This window comes from Abramis brama (genome assembly GCF_963993115.1).
Source record: "Abramis brama genome assembly, chromosome: 14".
Taxonomy (NCBI): Eukaryota; Metazoa; Chordata; class Actinopteri; order Cypriniformes; family Leuciscidae; genus Abramis; species Abramis brama.
Window position 1 is genome coordinate 11,662,943 of NC_139976.1, and position 23,332 is coordinate 11,686,274.

Genomic DNA, 23,332 nt, shown 5'->3' on the forward strand with positions numbered 1-23,332 from the left:
CATTTTTCAATCATGCAAAATATCACAAAAGCTTTTGTTTTTAATGGTGCTTTCCAGAAACGGACTAAATAACTTCTTAGAAGCTTCCTCTGAGATCTCTCTCTTCCTCTCTCTCAGTTTTCTGCCTGTCCCTGGAACAAGAACTACATCTGATATCTCCTCGGGAGACACTGTGCTCAGCTTCTTCCACATGAAAATTACTGCAGAAGCATAAGCTTCATAATGCTGTCTGTGTGATTGGGTTTGCAGTGTACCGTGAGCGCAGCTGGATTTGTTTATAGACCTATACTAAATAACGGTAAAACAACATCCAAGTGTTAGAGAGCATCATGTGCATCAAGTACAAGGATGACACATTTCATGATGTTATATGTCTAAAATCTTCTGCTTTCAAGAACCACAGACTCCCGCACATGAAATAAATCAGAATCAGCTTCAAATCCTGCATATGCGTGTATGTCTGTTAGCAAAAATGTCTGTTTTCCTGTTGGTATGTGGCCGGATCATTAGATTTAACACAGAACTTCCCCTTAATTATGCCCTAATTGCACAGTTGTGTCAGCTTGCATGCACACAAAAACAGCATCTGAAAGCAGTGAAATATGGGCACTATTTCAGAGACAAGAATTACTAGAGGACAGCATGCCGCCTTAATTCTACCCTAAATGCTCCAAAGAGAGCCTAGGGGATCACCAGATGGAAGACATAAAATATTACCAAAAATGGACATGCTAGAACATTTGGAACGATTTCTAGCAGTCCATGCCTTTATTTACAAGAAAGAATTAAACCACACATTTAAATTTCGTTTATTTTATTAATTGGTAAGAATTCTTTAAAGATGCAATTTTTTTATGTTGCAGTGGCAACCTCTTAGCAGCATGGATGTGTAGCATCATGCAAAATAGTTTTTGGTGCCTAATGCCATTGCAGAAATGAACTACACAGTCAGCTGAATAATGTAATGAAATTGCTGAGAAAATGCAAGTAGTACTTGGCCTATATGTAAGATTTATGTATTTGAATTGCATATAAAATTTCGATCCATAAACTTATGGATCTAACATCCACATAAACTAATAAACTCAATGAGATGCATATTTGTCATCAGTCAATCCAGTTTGTTTCATACATCTTAAATAATTGAATATTGCTTGTTCCACAGCTAACCGTATTTTCATGCCTTTTAACAGAATAAATGTAATTGTTTTCACAGATTTAAGCTGATTATAAGCATATGTGATTATTTTGCAAACTATGTGCAGATGCAAACTATGCAAATCTTACCGTTTCATTTGTATGACTGACAAATCACATTAAGGTTATTACTTTCTTCATGTAATCCAAATGGATGGAAATGCTATATGCAATTCAAATACATAAATCATCATTTAAGGCCTAAATGTTTTGTGTGTGTGTGTGTGTGTGCACTCCATGTAGTATAAAGCAGATTTTATTAGACTATAATGATGGTTTGTGTATATATTTTTATTGACAAAAAGTGATTTCATCAAATATTTGCCATGAAAACGCATATGAGTGAGAAAATATAAAAAACAACTGTTTGTTAGTTAATACAAACACGTATGATAAACATGTGATTAGCAGCAAGCCTGTAGTCGAATCTTGAATCTAACATCTGATGAAGTGCTTCATGTTGCGCAGTGAATGAAACGACTGTAAATGAAACAAGTTAATTGATTTAAAGCATTTACGTGAGAGGCATAACATATATTCCCTTATCAGCTCATTAAAAAAAAGAAAAAAAAGAAAGACATTTATATAAAATCTCTCATTGGCATTTCCTGAATGGCGCTTATCCTTATTGACTCTAAAGGTATACAGAAGAGGGTTCTGAGGGGATACCTCAAATATTGCTGGTTCAATGCCAAGTTAGGGTGCCTAGAAACTGGAGAGTTACTAAGATCACAATCCTGGTTTGTCACCATTGTATGAGAGCAAGGAAAGTCTCTGCTGCTGGGGTCACTGAAGACACGTTTTAAGCAATGGTTATTTTCATGCAGCCTCTGTAGTTTAATAAAAATAAAAATGTGAAACACCCTGATACTTCTGAAATGTTCAGGAATATTACATTACTGTTCCTCTTGTCACATTCACTTCATGTAGATACAGTAATGGCAAATTACGGAGCCTTACTGACATGAATGCAATTCGATAACATATGCAAAACATCTTTTTAAACCTCATTTGTAAAAAGTTGTCAATGTAAACAAATAAATAAGTATTTACAATTCGTCAGCAAGGGATACAATTCAAAAGGAATGTTAACTAATAACCAGAAAAAAAGACAAATAAGTTACAGTAGATAATAGAAAATGTCTGAATATAATACATCTCCCCTAAACGTTTGCAACAAACACAAAAAGCACAAAAATCTCCTCAATAAGAATGACTAGAAAGACATGTAAAAGAATAAATGATATGACATGAAAAACTATAAACCCTAAAACACTCAGAGCCTTGGGTTTATATTCAAGATGGCAGGACTCATTGTAGCATTACAAATATTATTTGTGCAACAATTAACTGAGGATTCTAAAGCAATGCTGACCAAATATTTGTCTCCTTTCATACTTGTCCAGCGGAAGGTGAAGGAACCTCTATTGCAGAATGTCTCATTTTCTCGATTACATCGATCTGGTTTTGCTTTGATAAAAAAAAGTCCATGACAGGAGACAGAATGTGTATTCCAATCACACTCAATTATCTGCAAAAAGAAAGAAAATTCTCAATAAGATGAAAAAAGATCACAGGATACAGGAAGATTATTATTATTATTTTTCATCTGTAAAGTAAGTTATATTTGTTCACCTCTGCATTCATATTTGAGGTCGGAGAAGAAGACGGCCTCCTGGGAGAAAACGAATAACCCGAGTCTTCCTCCTGCAAACGTCTTGTCATAAATGGGACCTGAGTCTGCCATGATCTGCTTGCCTTCATACACAACAACTCTGGGGAAACATTATTAAGTAATAATTTAGAAATATAATTTTGTATACATTATATACGATATATAGATAGATAGATAGATAGATAGATAGATAGATAGATAGATAGATAGATAGATAGATAGATAGATAGATAGATAGAAAAAGAATATTAGATATATATTATTTTTTATAATATATCTATTATTAGATTAATAATGTTATTGATAAATTGTATTCATTATTTTTACATAATATAATTTAATATAATATAACCATATATAATTATTTTTATAATATCATATATTATATAATATAATTAGATTGAAATAAGTGTATACATCATTTTATATTAATTATATTATATTATACTGTATTATAAAAACGTGTCTAGGAATACAATATGTAGTGTGCTGCTGACTAAAACAAGATGTAAGTCTCTACCTAATGAAGCCAGTCTTCGGTCTGTGGATGAGATGCCAGCGGTAGGCATTATAGTCTTTCCAACCGATATTCTTGGGGTCATGCCACAGAGTGCGCACCTAAACGATGGATTGTAAAGCCATTCATCATTTTAAGCACCAAGACCGACAGCACTACTTTGAAATGGGAATTTATTGGACAGTTTATTGTTAGTAATGGCACATAAAGAGAAATCTGTCAGGACTAATAAAAGAGAGCGTTCACCTGTTGCTTGGTGTTGCCTGTGTGCCATAATGCATTGCGTAGATTTTCCCCTGTGCCTGTGGTGGAGTTGACCACCTTGAGAGAGACACCAGAGATGCCGAACGCCTTTGACGGCTTGTCTTCCCAGTACGTCTGCGTGATCTGTTTCCACATTACTACGTAAAAACGTCGACTAGACTGGTATCCAAACACAAAACCTGCATAGTCATCATCCCTGTCTGTATTCACATAGAAGGTCCCGCTGAAATCCACAGCGCTGAACTCATCAAAGCCTGTCGTTATTGTGCAGAAAGATCAGGATCCAAGATCAATATTGGAACGTTTTAACTTTTTACGTATGTAAATGTTTGCATTACAGCTCACTTACCCACTGCAATGCCAGGGTCGGAGTTGGCAGTCTGCACAAGCTCTTTGCCCTGGTTTCGGACCACCCAGTTGGGATCAATCTGCGTGGTTCCCTTCGGGTCGAGGTGAACCATTTGAAACTTCCGGAAGTCTGTGATACTGATGGCGCTGTTTTCCGGGCACGTGTCAAAGATATCCGGGACATTGTCATTATCAAAGTCATTCTCACAGGCGTCACCACGACCATCACCTGGGAGAAAATATAAGAACGTTAAACCAACCACTAAGCTGAAATGCTTGCCCTGCACAGGGGGAGTCAAAGTTAAAACAGACAAATAATGGTAACACTTTAGTTTAGGGTCCAATTTTCTCTATTAACTAGTTACTTATTAGCATGCATATTACTAGGATATTGGCTGTTTATTAATACTTATAAAGCAAATATTAATGCCTTATTCTGCATGACCATATTCTACATCCCTAATCCTACCCAATACCGAAATGTAACTACTACCTTACTAACTATTAATAAGCAGTAATTAGGAGTTTATTGACGTGAGTTTATTAATAGTGAGAATTGGACCCTAATCTAAAGTGTGACCCAAATAATTAATTAAAAACAAATCATTATGAGCTTATGAGATCATATGAGGCTATATACACCCCTCGTGCTAAGACTATCAATATAACCACTTCATAAAATACTCCAAAGCCACTGACCTAGAAAATTCAAATCTAAGCTTCAAAACATTCAATCATTTGATCTGCAAACTACTGGCATCACAGTGCAGTCCTAGCCAAGAGGTACTTTTCCTTTTGGAAAACTTGAACAATGGCTTTTCCCAAAGCTTTAGGGTTGTCTCTCTAAGCCAACAAAACCTCAAAGATCTCCGATCTCCCCGTAGACCGTGACAACTTCAGCTAGCACTTGGAGTTCAGAGGGCCGCTGAAATGAACACCCTTTGGAATGCCAAGGCAAATTTCACCCCACTTAAAAGTTCAAATCCACTTTATAAAAGAAAACCCAAGCAGTAAGCATGGCTTGACAACAGAGAACTTATTCCACCATTATACCAGTTAGGCTTAACGTCAAGCTGCGTATATGTGTGTCTAAAATACCTCATAAAACACAAAGAGACGCGGACTACTGCAACTCTTCGGCATGTCTGATGCCAGTGAGAAATTTACGCATTTCTTATCTCCCTGCTTTTCATGCCTTGTCTTTGATTTTCTTTTTTATGGGACAGATTCTTGGACGACTCTCATAGGAAATATGAACAACGTCCAGAACAACAGACGCTCGCATGACACAAAAATTTAATGCAGGATTTTGTATTTAGACAAACAGGTGCAAGGAGCCCGGAGGAAAATTCTGGACGTTGTTTATCTGTTATCTCCACTCTCTGATAATCTGCAGAACAAATGTTCACATGATGCTTCAGAGCCAATGCCATATATCAATAATTAGACACATTATTTCCACACATTCCTTACTCTGGAGTGAAATGGTAAATAGCAGAAGCGAGATATGATATGAGTGTATAGTAATGTGTGTTAGTGTAGCGGTGCAAAATCCAATGTAATATTATTTTTGTGCAAATATATTTAAATGTTTTATAATATATATATATATATATATATTTTTTTTTTTTTTTTTACTTCAATTTGATTTAGAATATTTTAGGAATTTGTTTATAAACCAGGATTTTTTTTTTATTATTTTTTTTTTACCTACAATAACATTCAATGCAACTATCAAAGATGAAAAATACTTTTTCTGGCCAATAACTAACATGGTATTAATTCATCATGCTTCCCTAAAAAAATGATAAATAATTGATTATTATTTCAGTTCTATAACCAGAGTCCAAAATAAGGTGTGTCTATTTTAATGTAGCATGTTTAACAGTGTTTTACCATCAGAGTCCAGTTGGTCCTTGTTGGGAACTAGTCTGCAGTTATCACGGTCATCAGGAATGCCATCATTATCATCGTCAAAATCACAAGCATCTCCTTTCCCATCTCCGTCGTGGTCGGCTTGGTTAGCATTGGCTATGTATGGGCAGTTATCCATGTTATTCTGATGGCCATCTTCATCTATGTCCTGGTTGTTATCACACTGGTCTCCAATTAGATCATTATCTACATCCGTCTGCAAACACAAAATGGTAACATTATTTAAAAAAATTAATAAAGATGTTTGAAAGCAGTCAGTCTCCATTTTCCTCCAGACCTGTTGTGGGTTGTGGACTAAGGGGCAGTTATCACACTGGTCTCCGACACCATCTATATCTGTGTCTTTCTGGTCTGTGTTGTAAATGAGAGGGCAGTTGTCTCGCTCGTTTAGAATCTCTATGAACAGAAATAAGAAAAGGACATGTGATTCACACATCTGTTGCGATCTAAAGAGTCGCATGGATTATAAAAGGCAGATCAAAGGTTTTTTTACCATCTCCATCCATATCAATAGAACAGGCGTCTCCTTCCCCATTGTTGTCAGTGTCAGTCTGAGCAGGGTTGTGTTCATACGGGCAGTTATCACAACGGTCTCCAACATCATCCTTGTCATAATCATACTGCCTGGGATTATACATCAGGGGGCAGTTGTCCTAGAAGAAATATATCATATAGGCCTACATGTGTCAATATGAATAGTGCACACTCTTATACATATCGGTAACGTGAACACAAGTCCATAAGCATCACAAGCACTAAATCCGCCTCACCCTTTCATCCACAATTTCATCGTTATCATCATCTTTATCACAAGCATCTCCTTGCCCATCATTGTCAAAGTCCTCCTGACCAGAGTTGGGTAGAGTCGGGCAGTTGTCCTGCAGAGAATAGAGTTAAGTTAATTGCAGAAACATATCAGTGAGAGCATAAGGAATGGATATGGATCTAGAAAGAACATAATGACTCAATAAAAAAAAAGACTACTAAAATCTGAATAAATCGGTCACAACCTATATATCCTACTCAGTGGGAAATTATTGGCAGTATTTTTGATCAGATAAACACAATCCCGATGAGCATAAGAGACTTACCAAAAATCTTACCAAACCCAAACATTTGAATAGTGTGTATACATATATGAAGAGTTCAGATGCAAAAGCCTCTAAGTGCCATCTGAAATTTTCTTCTAGAATGATCATTTTTATCAAGCTTGTATATTTAAGTTCAATAATTTCACTTAAATGGCAATGCAAATTACCTATCTTTTACCTGTCATTTAAGTGAAAATACTTAACTTAAATGTACAAGCTTTATAAAAATGATCATTCTAGAAGAAAATTTCAGATGGCACTTAGAGGCTTTTGCATCTGAACTCTTCATATATATATTTTAGATTATTATAAATAATGTATACAAAATGATGCAGTTTCATGGATTAATTCTGGAGATAAATTAACCAGTATTCATTTAAGTTAATTTTGTGCCTTAGCTCTCACACTACTGCTTCGCTTACTGTATGTGTGCGATGTGAACAGGTCTTACACCAGAAACCATCTGACACTAACAGTTACTCATTTCAAATGAACCACATCAAATCACCCACATACAGAACACTAAGAATTTCAAGCTTTTTCTGCTATGAGGTCTCAATTTTTCATTCTGTGCATTACCAATATTTTCCTTTATTTGTTATGTGCACATATTTTATCCTTTATTGTTTTCTCGCTTGGCTCCCTTTGCTTCCCAGGTTTCAGATCTATGATGTCTTGCAGATTCTGGTCCTGGTTTTTCTCCACGGTGTATCATGACATAATCAAGCAATTATCCATCACAGGAGAAGAATGACGTAATTATTACTTTTGCTCTCCCTCCCTTTGGCTAAACATTTCACCACAAAGACATTTAAGGGATATAAAATATACGATTCCAAAAGGCACAATAGACAGTAAATACTGGGCCAAATCAAAACATTCCTCTAGTAGTTCATGGTCACTGGCCCCCTGCCTGACTTGATGCCATTGTCCTGTGGGGTTTATTAAGGTGAAACGATATTTCTTTCCATTTTATATTCCTTAGAAGCCATAAACCTTATGGTCTGGCTTGAATTAAATTAAACAAAAAACATTGAATCAATGCACAGTCTGCTTTATTATTAGCATTGAACTCATCAGAAAGCATACTGTCTTCAATATATTTGAATTCTCTATACATTTTTGCTATAAAATTTACATCTGGTCCCATGTATGAGACTGGTTAATCATGAGTTATGTAGTACCTTTTTGCAATGGTAGGTGGCATTTGCTCCACACGCAAGATCCTGGTTGGGCCATCCATCCAGATCAAAGTCCTCTCCACAGATGATGCCATCTCCAGCATAACCAATACGGCACTCACACTTGTACATCGGGTTGCTAAAGTGACTAAGGAAGATGCATTCAGCATACTTGTGGCAACTGTGGCTGTTGTCCTTACAGGGGTTGTAGGGTTCACACACCTATTTATGAGGGGGGAAAACATACTGAAACTTTGTCTATATTTAAACACATATGAAGCAGAACCCTGAGACTCTGAGGGTATCGGCTAGGAGGATGGACATAAATTAGCCGCCTGGTAAATGGTATGTGAGGTGATGTGTGTGACTGACCTGTTTGTTGATTTTAGCTGACTCCACTCCCATGCCGTAGGGCTGAGTCCCTTTGTAACGTGGGGGGCAGGGGAGACAGTGGAATCCAGGGTCTGTGTTCACACATTGCTGTTGGCCACCCACCTTATGACATAGATCTGAAACCATATCACACTGCACACCACAGAACGCAAAGGAAGTAGAGAGAGAGAGAGAGAGAGAGAGAGAAAAGGATCAGTATTGTCAGAATATATATGCATATTGCATGTATATGCACACTACAGGTTCTTGCCTGTGCAAAACTCATTGCTATGATCCCAGGGCATTGCTAAACTGTTGTGAGTGATTTTTAATGCATTGCTTTGGTCACATAACATTTCACATCACTTCAGTTGGTAATGTTAATTTGTCGCATTGACCAACAACAGACACCTTTTTGGTTTGAAAGTAACTTCTGTGTGAGCTGAACTTCACATATTGTTTGACTATTGACAATATTTATAATTGCCTGCAAAATTCAACCAAAATTTTGCTTATTGCAAAACAACTTTTGGGTGGTTGCTAGAACATTGGTAGGCAGTTTTCATGTTAAAATAACTGAGCTCCTAGTCTCTATGATGTTCTGGTCTCTAGATATGGCTTTGGTTTCTTCCTCCATGTAAAATATATGTAATTTTTTGACAGTTTTCAGTAATTCTTCTCACATGTTGCCGGTTCTCTGACCGGTACTCAATGTTCTCTCACTATTCCTGGCGTTCATATGTAAATTGTGTGAGCTTATTTTGTCCATTAGATCGAAAGATCTGAAAAACCCTATACATTTACCTGCCCATAGACCCTCCCTTCGAAGAAATCAGGACAGAAGTGGTTGAAAGTGGACAAAAGAGATGGATTAAAATACCAGGTGTAAAGGGGTATGTGTCTCCCTCGTTTACTTGTGATCCGATCGACCAAAACGCATCTTAATACCAGGTTTAAACAGGGCCTTTGTTTACCTCATTGACATCTTCACAAAAAGTTCCATTGCCACGGTAGCCATTCGGGCAGGGCCCACACTCCCAAGATCCATCAGAAGCTGTGCCACACTCAACCCCAGAGAAGCAAGGGTTCGAAAGACAGCCATCTGTGAAGTCAACACAGTTCTTTCTTACTGTAATTCATTTCTGTCTCTAATGCTAAGCAAAGAGATTTCAGGAGTCTGAAAAGTAAAGGCACTTTAAAAAGGCACAAAGACAATATGCTCCTAAGTTTGTTTTTCTTACCAATTGGACACTCCTGTCGGTTGCATACTTCATTTTCAATGGAGTCTCCAAGACACTTCCTTCCTCCATGCTGCGGTTCGGGGCTGTTACACTCTCTAACACGACTCTTCAGACCCCCTCCACATGTAGCTGAACACAATGCCCAGGGAGACCATGGACCCCAGCCACCATCAACTAAATGGAGAAACAGGCACAACATGGAGTGATATTTCATACTGCAGGTAAACTGTTTTGCTCACATTGCTCAATGTTTTTCTCATGACAGTGTGAACTACACAAACCACATGGAATCTGATCTTTTCATTCCGATTTGTACAACTTCCATATGCGGTCCTAAATCCAATACAGGTCAGATTATTTACAATGCAACTGCAGTCTGAACCGTCATAGAGGAATTCATGCGACTTTTACGTCACTCTACGGCAACATTCGTCAAAATGTTGCGCTCATGGGAATCACTTAAAAGATTTAACATACCCGAAGTAGACAGTTGCGAAAGGTAGTCAGTGGAAGGACAGTGATGTGTCAGAGCTCATAAGTATTACAGCTCATTCAAGCAAAACATGAGGGCTTAAATGTTTAAAAACTGTCTTTTTTTGCATCCTCATCTTTGTTTTTACATTTACAAGGCTCGCAGTGTGAACGTAGCCTTAGATATCCCACCCCAAAAGTTTGATTCACAAATCTGTCTGTAGTCACTCAGTGACCCCGGAGGGCATCTATAGCATCTGTTTTGTGACCTCAAAAGGTTTCTTTACACTGGTTGCCTGTAAAATTCTGAATTGAGTTTAAGGTTCTGTTAATGGTTTCTAAAGAGTTTCATGGTATTGCTCCAAAATACATTGTTGACCATATAAAAAAAAAAAAAAGAGAGAGATCTTCCAGTCAGATGATTCTTTATGTTCCTAAAACTAGATTAAAATCAAAGGTTGATAGGGCCGCTACACGCTTATGGAACCCTCTTCCAATGCACATTAAATCTTCCCCATCTGTGGATGCTTTTCGTATCTTTTTAGTATGGCTTTTAGATCTGATTAGAGTGAACATGATTTCATTTTGTTTGTGTGACTGTAATGGAACTGCTTTAGTTGTAATTACTATTCTGGAAAGCACTTTGGTCAACGTCAGTTGTTTTAAATGTGCTATAGAAATAAAATTTGTATTGCATTGTAACTGTTTATGTTATTGCATATTGTAAAGCACTAGGCTGTTTTTTAATGTGACAAAAGTCCATCTGCTTGTTATTCGGTTTTGTTTTGTATTAAACTGGCTGTTATTGTGCCTTTGATCCGCTCATGCAATTTTAAGATAATGTAGTGCAGACTTCAAATAACTGATATTGATGCAATGAAACTAACTAATAAATACCATTTGTAGATATGAATTCACTTGGATTTTATTTTGGACCCCATGTTATGGTATGTAACACCTCCAAAATAACACAATCTATGTCACATTCCCTGCTAATGTGGAAATAACACATAAATGCCCAGAATAAGCAGGCACAATGCACACAGCTCCTCTGTTACTGCTGTTCACTGAAAATAAAAGTTAGCCCAGATCCTATGTACTCAATAGCTCTGATCTCAGGGTGTTCCCAGGCATCTGCTGTGTCTCAGAGGTGAATCTCATTCATTGGCCATGTCATAAGCATCTTTTCCATAATCCTCCGATGAACAAATTGCTTAAATCTGTGTAGTGTCCCTGCCCTAATGATAATATAAGCCATGGAAAGACTGACATCATCCTCTCGTTTTCCAGTTAAGATCTGAACAGCAGGGTGGATGAGAAGGTTTCTATATTATCTCAATTAGGGGGTTGAGCTTTAAATTTTGTAGGGCTGTTTAACAGCGTTACATTTTTGAAATGCTGCTGACACATTTATTCAATTATTCACAATGTTTATTCACATTTATTCACATTTAATGATTGTCTATTAAATATGTGAACCCTATTTGTTTACTCACTCGGACAGGGGTCTGCGTGGCAGCTCTGTGTGTCTCGTCCGTCACCTTCACAGTCTTTGCCACCTCTTTGTGGAACAGGAGCATTGCAGTGACGGATACGTGTGATCAGTCCCTCCCCACATGTCACTGAGCAGGACGACCAGGGAGACCATAAGCTCCAGCCACCATCCTGACGAACTGTGAGTGCAAATTTTTTTTACTATAAGCGTGATACAATGACCCAGTACAAGCTATCACACATACAGTGCCTGTATGCAGTGCCTGTATACCTCTGCGGTCACATTTTCCCAAACTGCACTTGCGTGTCTGAATCGAGGGTCCAGAACATGTATTGCTTGTGTCATCACAAGAGCGCCCCCTCTGTTGAGTGCCGCTCCCACACGTGACTGTGCACTGAGTCCACTCTGACCACGGAGACCAGCCGTCCTCGCTGTCCATTGCTAGACAAAGATTTATACAACATCATAAGAAAATGTACAAATGCAACATACATGTTGTATGTGTAACGGACGTAGGCCAGTAAGAGCTGTGTGTGTAAACCTCACTCCCCTGGCCTCAAGAGGCATGCTGCGGTCTTTAGCGCCGCCCACGCCAGAGACCCTGGTTCGAGTCCCGGTTGGAGCGAGTCAAATAGGACCGGTTACACATGATTTATAAGTCTATAAAAACTACCATTTAAATGTTTGTGGTCAGTAAGAAGTCTCTTATGTGCACCAAGGCTATATTTATTTGATAAAAAATACAGTAAAAACAGTAATATTGTGAATTATTATTACAATTTATTATAAGTGTTTCTATTTGATTACTTTTTCTGGAATTTATTCATGTGATGGCAAAGCTGAAAAATTCTAATATGCTGATTTACCATTCCTTGTTATTATCAGTGTTGAAAACATTTTTGTGGAAACGGTGATACATTTTTCAGGATTCATTGATAAATAGAAAGTTCAAAAGAACAGCATTTATATGAACTTTACATCTTTTGTAACTTTATAAATGTCTTGACTGTCACTTTTGATCAATTTAATGCATCCTTGTTGAATAAAAGTATACATTCTTCTTTAAAAAAAAAAGATCTTACTGACCCCAAACTTTTGAATGGTAGTGCATAATTTGTGTATATATATATATATATATATATATATATATATATATATATATATGAAGAGTTCAGATGCAAAAGCCTCTAAGTGCCATCTGAAATTTTCTTCTAGAATGATCATTTTTATCAAGCTCGTATATTTAAGTTCAGTAAATTCACTTACATGGCAATGAAAATTACCTATTAATTGTCATTTAAGTGAAATTACTGAACTTAAATATACGAGCTTGATAAAAATGATCATTCTAGAAGAAAATTTCAGATGGCACTTAGAGGCTTTTGCATCTGAACTCTTCATATATATATATATTTTTTACATTGTTGTTTATTTTATTCTTATTTTGTATTGTTTTATATAATTTTATTTTTAGTTAAAATAATTTCTATTTAATCGTTGTTATCAAAAACATAAATAAATACTAGAAACAACTAGTACTGGTTTTACTGTATGTCTTGTGTTTGTGTGTGCACTTACGGAGGCACACTGGACAGCATTCGCCATCGATGAAGGATGGATTGGCACATGCCACAGGAGGACATGTGATCTGACGACAAACAACTTTTCCTTCTTGGCAGGTACATTTAGTGCAACTATCCACAATCCAGTCCTCTTTGTCCTCAAACATACGGCCATCTTGCCAACACATACTCTGCTCCAAAGGATTCTGCATCTTATTTAGTGCCTCCTTCATCGCTGTGTTTTCTTCTGTCTGAAAAAAAAAGTCCATTTGAAATTAACTGATTCACACTACTGTCCTTCTTCATACTGCAATGAGACGTAAATCAGGCTTTTCACACATTTAAACACAACAAGCAGTCACAATAACTATACATTTTCATGCATTGCAAATTTGAGATGTTTTCCAACAGAAACCGTCTAACACACAGTGATTACTGAGCTCACATTCCTCCCACAGTTATGCGAGTATACCATATTATGGTCCAACTATTACATGCATGTGCCGACAAACATAACTGCCCTCCCTGCAGTGAGCTCAGGTTTTTTATAAACATCTGACAAAATCAGTTAGCATCAACAATATGATATGCTATATCTGCATGCGAGATCTTAGAGGCACGGGAAACTTCTCTTTTCTAAATGACAGCAGTTATAGGTGCCTTGTTTGGGACTTATAAGGTGTACCATAAGATTTACATTCGGATCTGTCTCACCACTTTCTGCAGACCATCTATGAGGTTGCTAACGACAACTCTGAGACCCTTGAGCTCCTGGAAGAGGTTGGCCAGTTCTTCACAGGAATGTTCACACATCATTTCTGAGGAGCTGGTTGCTGGAACATCTGTGTTCTGGCCAATCACATTGGAGGCAATTGAAGATGGAACCTCCACCTCCTCTGCGCTCTCACTGACTACATTCACCTCCACTGGGAAAAGACAGAAGAAATGCTAATTAGATTAAAATGAATTCTGATGTGCTGGTTCAAAAGCCATGGGGCAACAATTAGATAGAGACCACAGGCTGTTTATACGCACTATAAAAGCACCAATACCACATTAAACTATATTCAAAGTCTTCTAAAGTCGCACCAGGACTTTGCATGAAGGACAAATCTGTATTTAGGTCATTATACATTCTCAAATAATTTTTCAGTGGTTTATCTTCTCTTTACAAAAGACAGCTGTGCGAAGAAGGTAGTGTAGTATACATATTGTAGTTACACTATACCATTCAAAAGTTTGGGGTGAGTAAGATTTTTTCTGACAGTAAATACAATGTTACAAAATAATTCAATTTCTTTTCTACTCATCAAAGTATCCTGAAAAAAATGATCATGGTTTCCACACAAAAATTTAAGCACCTCAACATCAGTCAACATTGACAAAAAAAAAAAATTCTTGAGCACTGAATCCGAATATTAGAATGATTTCTGAGGCATCATGTGAAACTGAAAACTGGAGTAATGGCTGCTTTGACATCACAAGAATAAATTACATTTAAAAATATATTAAAATAGAAAACAGTTGGTTAAATGCAGTCTTGGAGAGTACAAGAGACTTCATACAAACCGTAAACTTTTAAACGGCAGTGTTATACACAAGAAAATTAAATTTGTTTTTGGTCAGCCAAAACTTCCAAACTGGTAGCTCTACCCTTAAATCAAAGAACCGGTTAAGCCAATGTTGTGTCGGGTTGGTTGAAATGCTCAAACAAACACAGCTATGTTTTGATAGAGCCACAGAGCCACAGTGTTTACACTTTCCAAAGTAATCATGGCTTACTTACAGTTGTCTTAGCAAGGTAACATTAGAGAAAGCATTTTAATGTTGAAAAAATTCACATTTCACCTTTAAGGCAAGTTCAAGGACAGAGAATGCAGACATTTGATATCTCACAGCGTGACAACTAAATCTGCTTGCAATAAAGCCTCTTTATACACGACACTCAGGCGCTTGAAGATTGTAATAGGAAGCCAAATTAAACCATTTCATTGGCTCCTGTGATGTTACACACATGTAACCGCGAGCAAACTATTTCTAGGCACACAGACCTATCTCAGCAATTCTTGATTGCCGTTTATAGAAGCACAATTTTTGAAGTTATTTTTGAGGTATATTTGAAGTAGTTCCAAAGGAACTTACAATATTAAAGGATGGGTGGGGCAGCAGTGTGAGTTACCCCAATGAACTATTATTAAAAAAAAGTCTAACATGAAACAGAATTTACTTTCTAGATTAGACTGTTGCAAATATCTTCAGTTGATCCCTTTGATATTGCCAGATAACGAAATGAAGATTAATACAGCAGCATTAAAGATAGCTGCATAATTTTTTACATATATGACACATAGATGATCAGACTGTGTATTGGTTGAACATTCTCCAGAACTTCCTTATGTGAATATACACTCTTGTAAAGCAGGTTTATAAGTTTTCGCACTCTTCCATTAGGGGTGAAGAGACACTAGGTGTTGCTTCTAGTGTAAAATCACAAACCGAAACTCTCAGACTCTTCCATTTAGATAGGGATGTCCTGAATTTAGGATATCTGGTGGGAAAGCTTTAGAGAATTGGAGAGTGATGGCTTTGCACTTATACGCGAGTGAAGAGACACCAGGACTCTAAGTCATGGATGGTGTAAATATACACTTGTGTCAAGCAGGTGTATAAGTGCCGCACTCCATTGAAGGGGTGAAGAGACGTTGAAGCCATCAAAGGCAGACGTTGTATAAGTCTCACTTCATTAGGGGTGAAGAGACGTTGAAGCCGTCAAAGACTGACGGTGTAAAGTTTACACACTCCCTTAGGAGTGAAGAGACACTAGGAAAGCAGGTGTTGCTACTAGTGCAAAATCACAAAAGGAACCTCTCAGACTCTTCCATTCGATAGAGACGCCCCGAATTTAGTCATTTTTTATCATTTTTATTTTTATTTCTATTTCTTATGCATATTCTATTTATTTGCATCTGTTGTGATTATTTTAAGTCTTTTTTTTATGTAAAGCACTTTGAATTACCATTGTGTATGGTATGCTATATAAATAAACTTGCCTTGCCTTGCAGCCAGGACTGTTTTTCTATATCTGTAGAACTCGTTTAATCCTCAAGTGGCTAAAAGTGTGTTCTCTCTCTCTCTCTCTCTCTCTCTCTCTCTCTCTCTCTCTCTCTCTCTCTCTCTCTCTCTCTCTCTCTCTCTCTCTCTCGCTCTTTCACACTCTCTGTGTTTATGTCTGTGTCTGTGTGGCAGTGTGAACTTTAACTGTTCTTCTTATGACCTACTGACCCATCTATCTGACCCAACACATGGTCCCATGCTTCTAACAAGGTAAATTAATTGAAATACAAGCTAAAGGTGAGATATATGCAATACTAGTACATTTACAAAAACATACCAATTTTAAAACTTAATCAAAAGAGTTGATGTGCTCTGACACATAAAGTTCGACCCGATTGATGGATGACCTATAGACAAATACAGGCTTGTAATACATGCACATTATGGCAATTCCAAGCTAATAATTCCTTCAATCAGGCTGGTTGGTCCTAGTCTGAGTGAGTGTGCGCATGCAGGTCTTCACAGGCGTGAGCCCCTCCAAGTATGTTTATTTATAAAGCTAACTGTCAAGAGCCCAAAACCTTCCCCTGAGCGAGGGATGTCAAAAGCCTAAGAACCCATTCTTTCCACAGCCACCATTCGGCTGAAACAAAAAACAAAAAATTCCACCAAAAACAGACATCATTACTGAGCAAATCCCTTCCTCTCTGTGAGTTATATATTCAGTACAGCAGTTCCCATTAAACAGGAACTTCATCTTGATCCCACAAATCTTTTTTGGCTGGCTAAAAGTGTTAAAAGAATGTTAAGACTCACAAGCCCCTCCTACCTGGGTTTTCAAGATCACATCCCTTGCTCTCCAGAATGTCCTCAAGTGGGGTGTCAAAGATAAAACGTACATTCTGCAGCAAACCCTGAAAGAAACAACAGCTGCTGTCAGGCTTACTTCTGCCAATTTTCAACCGTTCACATATATCTCCCAGGACTGGGAAGTTGGGTTGGATTTACAGAACACTGGAGGATCAGCTGTAATTTATTACTCACTTACCAGCCACTTGCTTGGCTTGCTTTGCAACTACTAAATCTGACTAAATTGCGTTACAATGAGCAAAACATTATTAGTTAATATTCTTGATCTCCTGTAGAGTATGTCCTAATGTATTCTACTTGCATGCACTTTACTTTTCTCAATAATGTGATATCAAACATACCCTAAAATGGCTTTCTCGGGTGGACCCTTTGGCCACAAACATATGGCCACCTGTGGCGCTCAGATGTTCATAGAAAGGTTCGTCGAGAATGAAGCTATCAATGAGTCCACAACCAATGTACAAAGTTGCCGTCTCTCCATGCACATAGAGCGTTACATTCTTCCATTGCGAATCCGAGAGGTCTACATCCTCAAAAGAGATTACGTTGCGTGAGCCATCGGCCCACCAGTACACCAAATCTAGAGTGTTGGTTCGGCCATCCGAAACGACCTCAAACTGCCTGCGCTCGCCAGGGCCTTCCAGTGCAAGAATGGTGCCACGGGATGTGCGGTCCTGGCGCAGAGTGGCTGTCAGAATAAAACCTTCATTGTTTTGTATTTGCAAAAGAAGTTGTTGAAGCGCTGAGGAGCTGACAGAGGGGAGCTGGTCGAAACGGATGAAGCGGTATGCTGGAGCATCGCTGTCCAGACCCTTGAAAAGCTTCACACCGATAGTCTTGCGTGTGATCCCACTGGTTTCAAACAAGTCAAAAACTGTCTCATCTTCAAGTTGCACATCTAAAAAGGGGTACATGTTTTGCTATTACTTTTAAACATCACAGGGTCATTTAAAATGATGGCAAAAAGGTGTTTAAACATGGTGTAAGAATTGAGATGATGACTGGTCACAGGACATAAACAAACAAATTCTCCCTTGTAGGTCAATTTAAACCAAATATGTCCAAAAGTTCATAGACAAGTTATTTGTCAACAACCTTGATCCAGACATGCCATCATTTTTTATTTTATTTTTTTGCTGTAGCCAATTGTTGTATAGATAATAATTAAATAATTGTTATACCAAAATGAAAGTAACAAAAAATAAATAAAACAACGAAAATGCAACATAACAATAATAATGCAAAGATTTAAAGATATATTTGGGGTCTTATGATACACAAATTCATTACATTAAAATGTAATACAGATTATTCAGATACAGAACATATAGAAAAATCCTACAGAATTACCTTGAGATTTTACAGAGGTGAACAGAAGCAAAAGGGCCAAAATTCGGAGACATCTTCGGAGAATCATTCTTCTATGGATCACAATGGTAACCAAATATTAATTGTTCACGTTAATTAAATTACCTGCCCCACAGTGGCTCTGCTCAGCTGAAAATAGGGATACCTCACCTAGAATTAAAAGCACATTATTAGACATGCCAATGGCATGCGCAACTGAGAAACGAGCGTCTATTTGGCGCACTCTATGTAAAAAGAGCACATGCTTTTATGTAAAAAGAGGACATGCTTTTAAGAATCCCTATAAACTTCCCATAAAGCAGTAACAATAGAACAGTGACGGGCACCTCACTTACCGGAACCAAAGAAGAACTCCGCAAATGTTTAGCAAAAAATAACTAACAAAAAAAAAAAAAAAAGAAAAAAAAAAGTTTGAGTTCTATGCACAAGACGAAAATAACTATCCGTCCTAATCCTCAGTCAGTTCCACAATAGTAAACCCACGATATGATCAAAAATTCATTGCGTAAAAACCTGGAGATACCACGGATCCCCAAGCGCAAAGTTTAAAATTCGCGCACGAAGCGGGTTTCACGGTTCACAGAGAAATGCAGTCAATCATGAGGTGTTACTGAACAATGTATCTATGTTCCAAAGCTGATGCGTGATAAATCCAGATGATGCCGGACTCACGGGCTCCCTCCTCATAACTGATCTCTCTTGAATTTTATCATGAAGGGCGCGCATATTTGGTTTCAAAGGGGAGGGTTTTGGCTGGCTGGAGGCGGGTTGCACTGGGCTGGAGAGATTTGGGTTGTTGCTGTGACAGCACGTCATGACAGTTTTCATTAGCTAATGCACTTCTGAATCGCGCCTGGGGCTGTTGGGGTAGGGGTGAAGACCTAAATGTGAGCATAGGTATGTGAGAAGGCTAAGATTGAAGTATCAAAATTAATGCCAGATACTTGACACCAAATAAATGCCTTTATGGGTCATTATTTTCTACTATGCAGTACATTATCATGTCTCCAAACGCCAAAGTATATAATCACAAAAATAATATTGTGAAATATAATTTTAATTTAAAATAGTTTTCTTTGTGAATTTTTGTGGAAACCTTGATAAAAATAAAAAAACATTCGGTTTCACTTTATTTTGATGGTCCCTTTAACACATTCTGTTGTCTAGAAGTAACATTGCACCTACATGTCTACTGACTCTCATTAGAGTATTAGTAGAGTATTAGTAGACTGGTAGGGTTAGGGTTAGAATAAGTTGACATGTAGTTGCAAAGTTACTTATAGTCAGTAGAGTGTCTGTTGGAGGACCATCACAATAAAGAGTTATCAGATATTAAGCAGACAGTACACTAATACTCTAATGAGAGTTAGTTGACATGTAGTTGCAAAGTTACTTATACTCAACAGAATGTTCAAAAGGGACCATCAAAATAAAGTGTTACCGAAAATTCTTACTTAAAAAGAGTTAAAAAGCATTTATTCGAAATATAAATCTTTTGTAACATTATAAATGTCTTTACTATAATGCATCTTTGTTGAAAAGTATTTTTTATTTTTTACATTTTTTGGACCCCAAACTGTTCAAACAGTAGTGTGTATCCATTCTGTAACTAGCCCAATATTAAAAGACAGACAGATCGATAGATAGATAGATAGATAGATAGATAGATAGATAGATAGATAGATAGATAGATAGATAGATAGATAGATAGATAGATAGATAGATAGATAGATAGATAGAATGAACACAGCACAACGTGGCATTTACCTTTTAAGATGTATGACTTTAATTTGACCTCTTCTATGAAGAGCATTGCATTCCTTTGATAACATTCCATCATTTTTTGTTGAGTGGGAACATCTTACAAAAGCACATGAAGTGGACATATATACAGCAGATGAGACAGATGATGTACATGTTTACAATATGCCCTAGGTGAAAAAAAAATAGAGAGGGTTCTCCAAAATCTGGCCTCAGTAGAGGCCTAAAAGGATGACATCATTGTATATTTCACTACAATATTCTGGAAATTACATTATATCCTGTATATTTCTGAAATGAGAAAGTATCCCCATGAGTTCTGCCCTCTTTAAAGTGCGTGATTAGAGTGAAATAAATAATAATTCTTCCTTCCTTGTGTCCATGGAATCTAAATTACAGTTCCAGGTTTTTCAATGCTGTTTTGCCAAGATGTGCGTCTTATAATCAGCTCTTGAGAAAGGTTCCACGTTAATTACATAACGCACATAGAACAAGGATGCCTGCCAAAGCCCATACATCATCTGATCATGAGCTTACTTTTTTATTTGTAGCTATAAATTAAACAGTCAGTTTTGCTCTTAAAAGCCAACTGCTATATTAAAAACATTCATAACATTTTATAATGGCCTCTTTAAATTCATTATAGAACTATCACTTTGATGTAGAGGAAAGGGCACGTCTTTGCAAATACATTTTCTGTTCAATAAACAAATGCTGATGACTTTACGGAGGTACTTCATACTTCAATCATAAATTGGACAGAAAGGACATTCAGACCACTAGACTGTCCCAATGGGTTTGATGGATTGATTTTGGTCCAATATGTTTCCATGTTCAAAGGAAATCTTCATGAGAATCATCAATCTTTTCCATCAATACACATTCTTTCTTGTTGCCTTTTGAACATCTTGTACAGATGATAAATTATGGTATTGTTAGAAAGAGAAACACTTTCTGGGAAACTGTACTTTTAAACCAATAAGCGGAATAAAGAAAGCACAAACTGATGGACATAACATACACTTTTTAAAAGGATGGACAGGAGTTCTGCAAATACTGAAAAACGTATCTCATGTTTTCTGTATTGATGTATCATTTAAAATAAATTATGAAAGTCTGGCAATATTAAAATGGATTTGCATGTACCACTTTTGCTTAACATTCCCAAATAAATAATGCCTTAAACCATATTACACTTAATCTATTCAAAGTTATCATGCACACGTTTCAGTGATCCCAGTATAGTCAAAATGTATAGCAAAGCCTCTGATCCTCTTTACGTCACAGAACCTAATGCCCACATTACATAATAAGCAGATATCCTTTCTCTCTCTTCACCTCCCAAAGTATTCATATATCTGTCATTAAAATGGAACATTTAGCTAATGACTTCCAGACCGACATTGCACTCTATGAGCTAACAATGAGAGAATGCTAGACGAAGTCTGTAGAATTCCAATTTTATCTGCCATTTTACATCTTAGACCCTGGGGAAATCTTTTTTATTGTTATAATATATTTTTTTCTGTTCCTCTCACATTGTTACCAATTTATTTTTTATGTTCCCTTCCAACTGGGCAATTTACACAGTTTCCAATCTTGTAAAAGTCAGAAATTGGTATGTGCAATTCAATTTTGTCTGAGTAATGCAAAGTGATAGAAGCACCAAATGTCATGGGTTATATGTGAGATAATAACAGTTCACAAATTCTTCTGAAACGTCAGTTTCTGAATGATTAAACTTAATGTTTTTTGTTTCTTCTGAAGAAAGAAAAGGTAGACTCAAGGCATCATCCATCCATTAGTGCACTACAGACTAATAAGCATTTAATTATTTTTAGTCTCCAGTTTCACAGTCGGATTCCCTTGTTCAAACTGTGTGACAGCCAACATAAATCAGGATTGGGTAATATTTCTTTGTCAGGAAAAGAGAGGTGATGTCATTGGATCAGTCAGTATGATAAATCTGATTTCCCTTGTGAAGTGGAAAAGTGTGGCCTGTGGTGGTTCATTTATATTTAGACTTTTCTAAATTCTCCAGATTTGACGCTTAAAAACACTGCCACTGCAATTGAAATATAATTGTGCAATCATTTGCTACAGAGGGACATATCTGACCTAACCCTTAAAAATGACTTAACTAAAAAAAAAATTCTTTGTTAGTTTTTTTTTGTTCCTGCATGAAGCATATTTAGAGTTCTTTGTGTGATGAATCTTGGTGTTTGTGGTTTCCCACATTGTTTCAAAGTATTTAGGTCACTGAAATCATAGATGTCCTGTATTCAATTTCCGTAAGATAATTTCTGAAGGATTTTGTGTTTTCTTCTATTTTTAAATAATCTCTCTATTTTCTCTAATCTTTCTAATCTCGCCATCTATTTTACTACAGAGCTTGGAAACATCTAAATATCCTGCCAAGCCAATATCCTATTATATTCTAAAAATGTTACTTGCTCTATAAAATCATATATAAAACTCAGTTAATAGTAAAAATTATTTTGTAATACAGTTACAAGTTTTACCATGTTAATAAGCAACCAAAAATACCCCAAAATAATGATACTTTTTGGCTGGTCATATGATTTTAGAAAACTTAAGAAAGTTCAACAACAGTCAGAACAAGAGTTTACATCTATTTTAAAAGAGGTGTTTTCTCTAGAAAGTAAGGGAGGAGGGTGTAAACTTAACACACAGTGGGGTCCAAAAGTCATAGACTCTTCTTCTTCATCATCCTAGCATCATAGACTACTAGTGAATTATTAAAAATGATCTGATCTTACCATCATAACTTGAGTGAACATTTAAATAGGAAAACTATCATGGATTTCATAATTTCTTATTATTTAGTTGGTCTGCTTTGACAATGTTTGAACAATGTACAAAAACGAATTTGCTTGTACAATTATCCAAGAATCCAAATTTCTCATTCA

General features: G+C 36.8%; 1 protein-coding gene across 1 annotated transcript; it reads right to left on the reverse strand.

Annotated features, from left to right (window-relative positions):
• Positions 1 to 1,468: 1,468 nt before the first annotated feature.
• thbs2b (thrombospondin 2b) lies at positions 1,469 to 19,341 on the reverse strand. The gene is made up of 21 exons (XM_084134874.1): positions 18,977 to 19,341; positions 18,624 to 18,791; positions 17,615 to 18,171; positions 17,233 to 17,317; positions 14,064 to 14,275; positions 13,366 to 13,600; positions 12,058 to 12,228; positions 11,789 to 11,965; positions 9,822 to 9,995; positions 9,555 to 9,682; positions 8,581 to 8,733; positions 8,212 to 8,430; positions 6,707 to 6,814; positions 6,430 to 6,589; positions 6,214 to 6,332; positions 5,898 to 6,132; positions 4,003 to 4,230; positions 3,636 to 3,907; positions 3,393 to 3,490; positions 2,833 to 2,972; positions 1,469 to 2,728 (listed from the first exon to the last, which is right to left on the reverse strand). The coding sequence occupies exons 2-21, from the start codon at positions 18,688 to 18,690 to the stop codon at positions 2,721 to 2,723; spliced, it is 3,546 nt and encodes a 1,181-aa protein (XP_083991000.1). The 5' UTR covers positions 18,691 to 18,791; positions 18,977 to 19,341; the 3' UTR covers positions 1,469 to 2,720.
• Positions 19,342 to 23,332: the final 3,991 nt, after the last annotated feature.

Bases quoted from the DNA above. Each gene is read 5' to 3' on its own strand.
- thbs2b (XM_084134874.1), bottom strand. From the start codon at position 18,690: ATGATTCTCCGAAGATGTCTCCGAATTTTGGCCCTTTTGCTTCTGTTC. The intron at 17,318-17,614 runs GTATGTTTGATA...TGTTTCTTTCAG, and splicing joins CCCGAGAAAGCCATTTTAGG to GGTTTGCTGCAGAATGTACG. The intron at 6,333-6,429 runs GTAAAAAAACCT...TTCTGTTCATAG, and splicing joins TATTGATATGGATGGAGATG to AGATTCTAAACGAGCGAGAC.